Source organism: Sciurus carolinensis, chromosome 13 (assembly GCF_902686445.1).
Source record: "Sciurus carolinensis chromosome 13, mSciCar1.2, whole genome shotgun sequence".
Taxonomy (NCBI): domain Eukaryota; kingdom Metazoa; phylum Chordata; class Mammalia; order Rodentia; family Sciuridae; genus Sciurus; species Sciurus carolinensis.
The window spans coordinates 62,953,318-62,965,099 of record NC_062225.1 but is presented as its reverse complement, the minus strand read 5'-3'; the positions used below and the strand labels follow the sequence as shown (position 1 = coordinate 62,965,099).

The 11,782-nt window shown below is 34.6% G+C and overlaps 2 protein-coding genes across 3 annotated transcripts in view; one reads left to right on the top strand and one right to left on the bottom strand.

Moving 5' to 3' along the window:
• Arhgef33 (Rho guanine nucleotide exchange factor 33) overlaps window positions 1-11,782 on the top strand; it is a 116,404-nt gene that overhangs the window by 81,023 nt on the left and 23,599 nt on the right. The gene's annotated exons all lie outside the window — the stretch shown is intronic.
• The window catches only part of Sos1 (SOS Ras/Rac guanine nucleotide exchange factor 1), a 124,973-nt gene continuing 116,341 nt past the window's right edge, over window positions 3,151-11,782 (bottom strand). For both annotated transcript variants that reach the window (XM_047523075.1, XM_047523076.1), the window contains 3 exons: window positions 10,684-10,728; window positions 8,880-8,998; window positions 3,151-8,028 (listed from right to left, as the gene is read on the bottom strand). In XM_047523075.1, coding sequence (XP_047379031.1) covers window positions 7,534-8,028; window positions 8,880-8,998; window positions 10,684-10,728 — 659 coding nt within the window. In that variant the 3' untranslated portion in view covers window positions 3,151-7,533. The remainder of the gene's footprint in view (window positions 8,029-8,879; window positions 8,999-10,683; window positions 10,729-11,782) is intronic.

Here is an 11,782-nt window from a genome sequence, read left to right as displayed (position 1 = left end):
TACATACACCTATCCATCAGAAGACCTTAGGATCTATGTAAAGGACTGGACTGTTGGAGGGTACCTACCATCAATGCTTCTGAGTGGGTTGTTTCCACTTAACACTAGATCTCATTTCCTTGCCTCATTATCACGTTTTTCTCTCTACCTGGGGCAGACACATTTGCATACAAGCCTGTTCTCTCTTGACTGTTCTAGCTTCACCCTGGTTCTCTGTTTCCCTTTATTGTAAAACTTGGAAGCAGCAGCTACTTCAGTTGAGCTCTTGCTCTGTTTGTTGAACTCGCTAGGCCCAGGCTTTTGCCCATACCATTTGCCAGCTCCTTGTATCAAGATCACTGACATCTCCACGTGGCTAAACACTATCCATCCTCAGTCATTTTACTTTCCTTAACAAGTAGCATTTGATCACTTCTTCCTTCTGAAGTAATTTCTTTATTAGACCCTTAAGACAATATACTCCTGGTTTTCATCTTCCTTCTCTGGTAGTTCCTTCTCGGTCTATTTGCTGCTTCCCCTTCCCCTTTTGATGTAAGAGTGTCCCAGAGCTCTCTTTTGCTTAGCACTCTTCCTTTGCCAGTTTATTCTATCTTGCTTTGTGATCTTATCCAATCTGCTGGCTTTAAAATATGGTCTTTAAAAGATTTTTTTAGTTGTTGATGGACCTTTATTTACTTATTTGTATGTGGTGCTGAGAATCGAACCCAGTGCCTCACACATGCTAGGCAAGCGCTCTACCACTGAGCTACAACTCCAGCCCCCAAAATATGGTCTTTATGAAAGTCACTACCAGTTTTATCTTTAGCCTAGACCTCTTTCTCAGGCTCCAGGGTAACATCTCTAAGTGCCTCCTTGACTTAAGATTTCTGATCTATTTATTGAACTTAATGTGTCCAAGCCCTTTTGTTTAACCATATCTTCCTCACCTCAGTTAATAACTTTATCCTTCCAGTTGTTCTGGCCAAAAACCTTGAAGTTATCCTTGACAGTTCTGTCTCTCTTTTACCCCACATTTAGTCTATCAGCAAACTGGCTGTTTCCCAAATATATCCAGATTCTGACCTCTTCTTACCACCTCCACTGCTATCAGTGGTCCAAACCATGTTCTGTTGATCTGAACTCCGTATTCCCACTCTTAATGTCTAATTATTCTCAACACAACAGCCAGAGTGTAAATCAAATCACATCACTCTTTTGCTCAAACCCTGTAAGGACTCTGTTTCTCTCAACAGAAGTCAAAAGCTTTAAATGACTGGGAACTGCTTAAACCTCTTATGGCACCTCCTTCTAGTCCATCCATAGTCATTTCTCTCTTGACAAAAGTGGCCTGTTTCTCAAGATATATCAACTATGCTCCTGCCTTTGGCCTCTTGAACTGGCTAATCACTGTTATTTAGCATATTCTTCTCTCAGATACTTATCTCATTCTTACCTCCTTCAAGTCTTTATTTATATGTCATATTCTGAGGCGGACTGTGACCATATCCCATTTAAATTTCACCTTCCTTGTCTCCTACATTTCCAGTCACCTTATTCCTCCTTCTTCTTGTTGATAGCAGTTTCAACATTCTAGTATGTAAAATAGCCTATTTATTATGCTTATTATCTACATCTTCTCATTAGATTATCTATCCCATGATGAAATGGATTTTTGTTCACTGGTGTATTCCTAACATCAGAACTGTACCTGGAACAATAAATATTTATTGAATATTGAATAGTTACATGGGCCTTTATCAAATGCTTATTAAGGTCACTCAAAACCAACTTAAACAAAGACAAACAGCAAAGGAAGCTACAGAATCATAGACACTTCAGGATAAACCATCAACCTCTTAAAAGTTACTTAAAAGCAGGCAAACTTTTTAAAAATGTGTCTCTCATAACTTTAGTTACTATTTGTTAAGCATCTGCTATGTGGAAAGCATTGTGCTTTACATGTATTACCTCATAAAAACCCTAGAAAAGTCTATCACATCCCACCTTTTTTTTTTTTTTTTTTTTTTTTTTGATGCTGAGAATCAAACCTGGGGCCTCATACATGCCAGGCAAGGCTTTACCACATCTCCAGCCCACCCCTCCTCTTATTGACAAAAAATAGATGAAATAAGTTCTCCCAAGTCACTCATGTAGGAAGTAATGGAAACAATGTCATCTAGTATGATTCTAAAGTTACCTACTTACTCTACACCACACTGATTCTTACCTTTTTTTATTAGAGAAACTAGCTTCTAAATATTCTTATTTTTCTTGCCCCCAATAAGGATCAAGCTAAAATGTTAGAACAGCTGTAAAATGGATTTTTTTTGGAATTGAACTCTCATGAAGCAAATCACCCAATTAAAGCTCAAAAGTAGCATTTTAGGAGCAAATTCAGAATCTAACTTGACTAATATTAATGCTAACCCTATTTGCCTAAGGCTATTATATTGAATACCTAGAATATACTCAGTACATGCCTTAAGTTCACAGTGTGGTCAGCCAAGTGAATCTGTTAAAATCAATGATTTTGTGTCTTTAAACCAGGAAAAAAAATAATTAATTTTAGGTATTCCTGAAAAACCAATTTGGTTGGTTCCAAATACCAGGAACCAACATCAAGTCAAATGATCTCAAACACTTAACTGCTACATGATCACTTCACCAGGGCACACCTACCCCAATTTTTAAATAAGTAGACTGGATCTCTAAGAATTCATTAATTTTTTTTTACATTATATAGTCCACCTTGAATGATCTCATATTTGCAAAATTTTTTAGTTAAAACCTCAAACCTATCTTTTCATGCCAAACTTAGAAAGAATTCTGAGAAGTCAGGCTGCTTCATTCCAGATCTCAGCTAAAGGTGCCTGTCAGGGAACTGTGCTAGCTTAAAATTTCTTTTAGGAGTACAATTGCCTCAGCCCTGTGAAACTTCGCCCAGGTATACCAAGGTCACTTTACTAATTTCCATCCCAAAGCCCTCCCACTCACTACAATCATAGGATTTGACACAGAAGAAAATATGGAACCTAAAAATGTCCCCAAAGATAGATCATGATAAAATACAAAATATATCTATATGTAAAGTATAAGTTAAATAACCATCACTAATGACTTCAAAAATTCTGCCCTCTAAAATAAATATGTGCAAAAATAATACACTTGTGGGCTATGTAAGGCATTTTTCTTTATTATTTTTTTCGGTTTATCTTAGTAATGCCAGAAAAATAACAGCCATTGTTTTCACTTTAAACGCAAACCAAATACTGCTGCACACAAGAGTACAAAGATTACCTACGAACATAGTTAGGTACAAAGGCCATATTAGATGTATAGACCACACTTTGTTCTTACATCATAGTAAGACTGACAGAGCATTTTTGACATTTTAGCAAATAACCGTGCTACTAAACAAAGGCAAATACACATATATATATACACAGACACATCTCAACTAAAATTATACATGTCACTTTGACAAACAAAGTCTCTGGTGGTTTCACCAGATATTTGTACCCCAAAGACCCCTGCCCTAATCCCACCCCCAATGCTGACTTGATCTGAAGAAAAAAATTAGAGATGTTCTTAATTAAAGGCACATTTGGCAGCTACTGAAAGTGGCATGCATCTGGCACAGGTGCGCTGTCTCTAAGCCACACCACATGTAACTTCCATCTCTTTCGCATCTTGATTCTTTGAGTGGTAGTCCAACGTGACCCACTTATAGCTAACTTGCTTTATAATTCTGCAGCAACTGGCTACTTAATGCACTATTTTCATTAAAGGCAAAAGGGAAATTTGCTCACAGTTGACAAAAAATGCACTTTACGGTGTCAAAAATGGAAAATAAGGCATGAAATTTACAAAAGAAGTTACAAGTGCTTCTGTTGTTTAGATCTGTCATGTAGACTTCATGCTTCTTAACTGGAGCTCAGCATATTTCAACTGGCTCATGTATAAAGGATTAGGAAATGATTTTAAAAGTTGGTAATGAGATGTTTCAAAAGAGAAAACATTGAATAAAGTCATCACTTTCCCTTATAATTTTACTGCATAATTCTCAGCCAAATTGATATGAACCTTCGATGTGTTTTTACTGGTAAAGATTAATGTGCAATACAACAGGACCTACACACTTGCACAAGTCACACAATATAGTTAAAAAGAGTAAGTAAACCTATCCACAGCAGCAGAATACCAAGAAATAAATGATTAAATTGTTTCTGAATCTGAAGGAAAGAAAGGTTTTCAATATGTACAACAGTAATAAATTGGGACAACTCTCTCATTTGTTTTGCTGAGGCACTAAAAAAATCAATTTAAGCTGTCATATTAAAAAAATGAAATAAAAGATTGAAGCTAGACTTGAGAATTATGACAAGATCACGTTCATAATATGAATTAATTTTTGGTTTGTATAAGGTAATTTTGGCTTAAGAAGAAAACAACATGAAGGAAGAACTCAGAACCATAATATAGCCCGCAAGTGAAATAGTACTTCTCATTTAATTGTGTTAATGTGGCTTTGCTCTTTGCTCAACTCAGAGCCATTAAAACATCTTTGAGTTGTTAAGAGAATAATAACCTACTAAACACATTATTTGATGCCTGACAGCCTTTAATTAAGCAAACTTTTAAAATTAAACAAATTTTCAATGTTTGTACATTTCCTGATCATTTGTAGTCTTAAAATACATTTTGAGAATGGGGAAGAATAAATAACTTGTCTTTCAATAAATTTAGAAGGATATACTTCTAATTCATTCCTGTGCTTAGGTGTGAGATGCTTCCCTTTCTACTGGTCATGAGCCTACTAAGTAAATTCAGCCTTGATATATTCCCTTCATTTTGTGATCCCAAAATAATGAAACATTTAGGAATATTTCTACTTCTAAAAGAAATCTTCCACACTTTGGGAATGTGGTTAACAAAATGTCATGCTGCATTGACTGCCTTGTAATGTCCTGCATTTTAAAAAGCAGAATTTTATGATGATGCATTATCTTCTTCTGCCACTTCTTGTCCCTGATTAAGTATGTTTTAGTTATTACTAAGGATAAATTTGTCAGCTAGTTAATGTTTCACATAAGAAGGTGAGGATACAGTTTTCTCATGTACACCTAAGAGCATCCAATTTGAATTTTTCTAATCAGTTACCACTGCAGAAAATATTTTTACTCAAATGTCACACTTCAGAATAAAAATATCCTCTATCCACAATGCATATAAAACTGTTGCACAGTGAAGTGGTCTCCTGTGGGGAGAAATATGATTAGAACGTCAAATCTGAGTTTTTTCTTTTTTAGGATCAGGCAGGTCAAAAGGGGTCATTCATGTTATTGGAGGTTAACACACTAGCCAGAGAGATATGTATGGGTTCCAATATGACTTTTCTCAGGTTCTCATTTGGAATACAGGTAGGATAATTAAAAAGAGAAATGATCAATAAGCCAAAAAAAGGGAAATCCTAAGAACAATTAGGCTGGCCCAATAAAAACTCATATGAGATTCTGGAATGTGTATCACAGTTAATTATAGCAGCACTAGTAAGTAGGCTTAGATAAATATTTGTTGAATGAATGGTTTATGGACACTTTGCATCGAAGAAGGAATATGAAATTAATTTTTAAGACATTTAAAAGAGAAAACATTTTGCAAAGAGAAAAATGGCTACCATAATGGAAATGGTACAGATATTAACCAAAAAAATTCAATCTAACAAATAAATAAGAAAGGACATGACTGGATGGACTGCTTAATGGTGATGCAATTAACATACTTTCTGGTCTTAAAGGACTATATACTGTACTATCATGATGTACATTTAATGCTATAATAAATATCACAGGAAATTATTTAAGTATTAGATTTCCACTGGGGTATAGCACTTCTTAATGGTATGGTTAACAGAACTGCTGAAATGCTGCTTTATTATTCAGAGGACACATGCAGATACTGATGAACCAATGACTCTAAGGATGGAATACTGCACATCTCATAGACATTATAGTGGAGATTAATAAAAACTTTTTCTCTTCAAACAGTTGCATGCATTTCAGTCAAGTATTGGACTCAGAAGAGCAGTACATATGCTTAATGAATAATCCATATTAATGATGCGGGTAGGTGTTCTATTATGAATAGTTCTGATAAAGCAGAAGACCTCAAGCAAGGCAGAATGTTTAATATAAACCTTAACAAACTGTATACATGTTATTTAGGAAATTAAAAAACCTACCAAATTCTGCTTAAGATACCCATTCTATTCTAACCAAATATTTTCCTACATGCCAAACTGCAACTTTAGGTAATTCCTTAAGATCAATACATATATCCAGAACTAGAAACCAAGACGTACCACAATACTTGCTTTTATGCTTAGTGTTTGTGTGTGTGTGTGTGTGTTTCAACTGAAAGAAATAAGAATCGACCATTTTTCCATATAATAATTTAATATATGCCAGCCAAACAAAGTATTTGTATCTTTATTCAATTAAATTAAAACAGACCTGCCAGGTATATTATATAACATTCACTATATACACACGATTTAGGCAATGCAAGATAATTCTAGGTATGCTGATTACTCAACTATTAGTAAAACATGAATGGTGTCAGTGATGCCCAGCAAGTGCTCCATTTCACATTGAGTGCCTGCATTTCCACAGTTACAATTAGAGGGTCAGCCACGAGCCAGGAAATGGATTACCAGTAAACTTTTGTGGGGGACAGGGGAGAAAATGACAATCTAGCATAGATTAACAGTCTTCTAACTGTAAATAGTATTCTTGACAGTTACATTTTTTTTAAAGTTCTTCTGTCATGTTAATGACAAAACTTCTCTTGTTTGAAGGCAACACCACCACCACGTTGTGTGTGTGTGTGTGCTGGGGAGAAGTGGGGAATGTTCTTATAATTGGAATAATTATTCTTAAAACAACAACAACAACAAAAAAGTACCTCTTTGGTGAAGCCTCGGTACCCATTCATTTCACTGTAATAATCTGTAAACAGGACTGTAGTACAGTGCTGGGCCTTGATTTCAACAAGGTCAGGTACCACAGCCTTTCCTCACAGTCCTTTGAATGATTTTTTAAGAAAATATTCTAAAGTAGAATAGTAAAGCAAAGAAAAACAAAGGAGGATAGTAAGATCCCTGTTTAAGATTTTTTTTTTAAAAGTGCATAATATTTTGAATTACAAAAACTGTCATCTTGTGGGCCTGCTGGACACTAGACTGTTTTTTCCATTCCTTTAATGGTAAAGATCACAAAGTGAGGACTCATGCCAGGAAAAGTCCCTTCACTCAGTTTTCAGGTGCAATCAATTGTCCAATTCCTCTCAATCGGTCCTTCCATATTCTAAACTGGAATATCATTTCATTTTATAATTATGTCTAGGTTAAAATTTATTGTCTTATACTGCATCTTGAAGTAGAGTCATTAGTGTTTGGAGTTCTCATTTTAACTCCTCAGTGCTGGCACCTTCAGTGCATCCATTGCCAGCAATGGATTTGGGGCTAGGAGATTGTACATCCCAGTTTAGAGAAACTCAGGAAGAATGGGCATTCTCCAACAGTGGTGGTCCATCTCTGTGCATGGATGGGTGTGTGTGCTCCCTTTTGTAAGTTTTTGGAGGAAGTTTAGGGATATGTTGAGAAGTGCTTTGTCGTGGAGGAACAGGCGGTCCAGCAATGGAATGGAGGTCCACATCTTGTGTCAATGGTGGTGATGGCAGATGCCTTCTTGTGCCATGAGGAGAAGGAGTTTGAGGAGGAGGAGGTGGTGTAAAAGGAGAAGGGCTGTTTGGGAAGAAGGCATTGCCATGGTCACTCTTTTTGCCCAAAGGGGGAGGCTGAAGATGTAGTGGTGAGCTTGAGAAAACATCAGGTGTCCTCACAGGTTCTCGTGGCGGTAACAAGGGAGGGCTTTCTGGAGGGTCTGACACAGAGGTCCGATCTGATATTGAATATCGAGGTGAATAGGCTTTTGATGTGGGTTGCCTAGGAGGAATGGCTGGGGGACTGTCCAAGTGCTTAGACATAATCTAACAAATGAAAAAAGAATAAAACACTTTTATTAATAATGTATGTAGTACTGTGAATATATTAAGTTGGAGCTTTCAAACATGCTATTGGCAGAATACTACATATGGAACAGGGAATTTTGCTGTGTTTTAAATGAGAAGTTCTACCAATTAATAGGAAAAAAATTAATTTTGCTTATGTTTTTACCTTAATTTGTTCTCAAAATTTTGTTTGCTACTACTTGCCTATCATGCATATTATCTGCCTATCTTGCGATGTTCTATAATTTCTGATTTAGCATAAATTATTCATCTATTTTTCAGTTTTAACTTTGCTATATTAGTGTATCATGAAATTCTGCAGTTAACTTATCCAGGTGCTCTACTTTCTGGACGGCCTTTTGCATCTCTTCCAATCTAGAATCTGCATGAAACCCCCATTTAGAAATATAACAGATCCTCTATTAAAGGCTCAGATAAGTGACTTTGAGCATATGCTAATAAGATAGTCTCACTTGTGTTCCTTTACACAAAGTTCAGACCTCTTTTTATTTTTTTCCTGTGTGCATACATTTTTAAAGAACTGCTTTGAGATTAAATTACTCTTACTTTATAGACTAAACCTTGCTTTTTTCCTGGATAATACTCATAGTTTTAGGTTTACAAGGATTTTACAAACATACCAAAAAAACTACCTTTAGAAGAAAAGAAATAAACATTCCACATGTTGAATCCATATTTAATCTTTGGCTAGTAAGCCCAAATACTCTGAAATGTTAACCTGTCTTACCAAGAAATAAACTAGATATAACCAATGGACTCTAATGTAATTAATGATTCTAATTTCTGGATAACAAGGTTTTCTACTTTACCTTAGATGGTGAAGATTCCGCAGGGGCAGATTCCGGTCGTCTTCGTGGAGGAACAGGAGGGGGGATGGGTGCATCATCAGTGCCCTTGGTTAAACTTATAGATGATACTGAAGCAGATCCTATAGGATGTTACATTTTAAAGAAAATTTATGGGAACTTTATTTCATTTGTTCTTGAAAAGGCTTAGCTGGAAACTGCTTATATTTATTAAAAGAAATGTGTAGAAGTATCAAAAGCAGTTTCATAAACCAATACCCAATAATACTACGTTTATTAAAGCAGACTGCTATAAAAGCATGCAGAAATTTCTTAGAACTTTTAGGGAAAAAAAACTGGTTATTTTGCTTCTTGAACAAAATAACATTCCCACTATTAATTTATTATTGGAATATTTAATTGGGTCTGATTCTCAGATTTCTGTTGGAGTGGTAATTTGAAAATCTTTGGAAGGGTAATTTCGTCAAACTCTGTGATGGTCTCATTTTTTTCTTTGACTTTTTTAGTATAGAATTTTCCTCCACTTACTAGGTAGTCCCCAGAAATAGTTTCTGATTTTAACCATTTTCCCCAATGTCTCTCCCCAGCAGTTCTTTTACAGGATGCAGGGGAAAGAATCTGGGGAGGGCCACTCCTCATTTTGCTTAGGTACAGGCTCTCCCTAGTGTGTAAACAAAATCAGGGTTCATCGTATATAATCTAAAAAATTTTAACTGTGATGGAACTGAACTATTCAAGATGACTAGAGCAGGTCTGATCATGAAAATAGGACTTGCATAAAAATCTAGTGAACCAGATTTAAGAATAAGTTGGTGAACTGGCACAAAAGAGGTAAGTAAAGCTTTTAATTGGAACCTATCTTACAGACATTTATGATGACAGGGAATAATGTCATCATAAATAATTACACTTTAAAAGACAACACTTAGATGAGTTGTTAGCTAGTTAATAAACACTATTAAAAAGCTATGAAAAAATACTTAAAGAGACAATCATTCAAAATTATACTTGGCAGGTTCTTATTCCTTTAAGTACTAAACTTTTATTTTGTCAATTATAGAATTTAAAGAATACTCTGATATTCTTCAAATGATATTATTACCAATAATATTCAAATGATCAACATTCTGATCACCTACTTTTTAAGAAAGTATATAGTTAATTTAGATTATAACTAATGTCTTATTTGTATACATTTTGAAATTGCATGAAAGCATAACAAAAATATTAACCTGTTAGCTTAAACAAATTACGATATTGGAATTCAGTGAACTGAATTTAATTAAAGTAAATAGCTACAATGGGAATTTATTTTATCTGTGAATATTTAGACCTTATAATTTAAATAGTTACAATATAAGAGAGTCCTTCTAAAGTCAAAAGCAGTTATTTGCCTTCAGGCTATGCTACGACCAGGCTAAGTGTATTTTATGATCAAGACACTATGTGTAGCTGCCAGCATTCCCATACGCGCATGCATGCTCTTGCTTCTTTTTTCAAAGCTGAGCATTAAAATATATTTAGAATTCTACAGTTGGAAAAGAGAAATGGTTAAATATGGAAGCCACTTATTTAATATTTTCTTTTAAAAGAGAAAAGTAGTTTTATAAAAAGCATGGAAAGTATATAAACTTAAGTAAATCATTTATGATCAAAGAATAGCACAAGTGAAGGCCTCACTTCCAAGACAGTGCAAGCAGGTACCAGTGCTGCCAGACCCAAGGAGAGTGTTAGCAAGGAAGGTGACACTTGTTTTGATTTTTAAAGCCAAAGCGAGAATTATAAGTCTTAAACCAAATATACTAACTTGGGCCATGGGGTAGTGTAACTTGGATAAAGACGGTATCGCTGCCTGTGAAAGGAAACAAGAAAAGGTAGATTTTTTTTTCTTCCATTGATATATTCAACTCATCTGTAAAACTTTATTTATGATGAAAATGTTATTTTCGTCATGCTAGTTTCAAAGAATGCTCTAACGGTTTTTAGTAAAAACTCCTTAATATTTACTTTTGAACAGAAAAATAAGTTGAATTAATATATTGAGAATTCTGAAGATTTCTTTTAGACTTACTACTTGATATCATAATAATTAAATGAAAAACATTCAAGACAGAACTAAACTACCCTATATTACTGGAAGAATTTTTAAAATGTATAAACCCAATTCAAGTGAAGAATTTAGCTGGACTTAGAAAATGTCTTTTACTAAAGATTATTTTGAAAATTCACACTTGTGAAACAATAACATTTTATGTAAATTAAAAAATAAAAGGGAGCTTATTACTATTATTATATACCTCTAAAAACTATTCTTGGGGCATATATTCTCCTTGCAGAATCACTACAGCTTTGGATATTAAAACAAGTCTGAAAGAGCCTTTTTCCTTCTGTTTTCAAAAATAATTTTTAAAAAATTCGATAAACTTTTGGTAACTGGATACATTTTATGTAGGAAACTCCCTGCTAAATTTAGAATGTCTAATTTCAACAATATTAATTAGTTTAAGAAAAATTGAAAATCAAAAGTCAAAGCTCCAAAATCATTAAAGTAGGAAAATTGAGACAGAAAGCTAGATGACTTGTACTGGTTCTTCACCAGAGTAGTTTTTGTTACAATGCTTCGTATTACCAACTCATGCAATAGATAATATCCAAGTGACTGAAACAATTCCTATACAACTAGACTGAACTGATTTTTAAAAACTCATTTCTTTCACTTTTTTTTGTATAATATGCAATAACTCAAACAGTAATTCCCCTCTGTTTATTCAAGTTTATTTGGTCAGAAGGAGGCCAATTTTACATTCCAGGTTCAGCTAACTTGATGACTCCTGCTTGTATACATAGACATAGTGGTCTTATTTCCCAGGCAGCCCCAAATTTAAATAATCTGTCCCATTATTTCT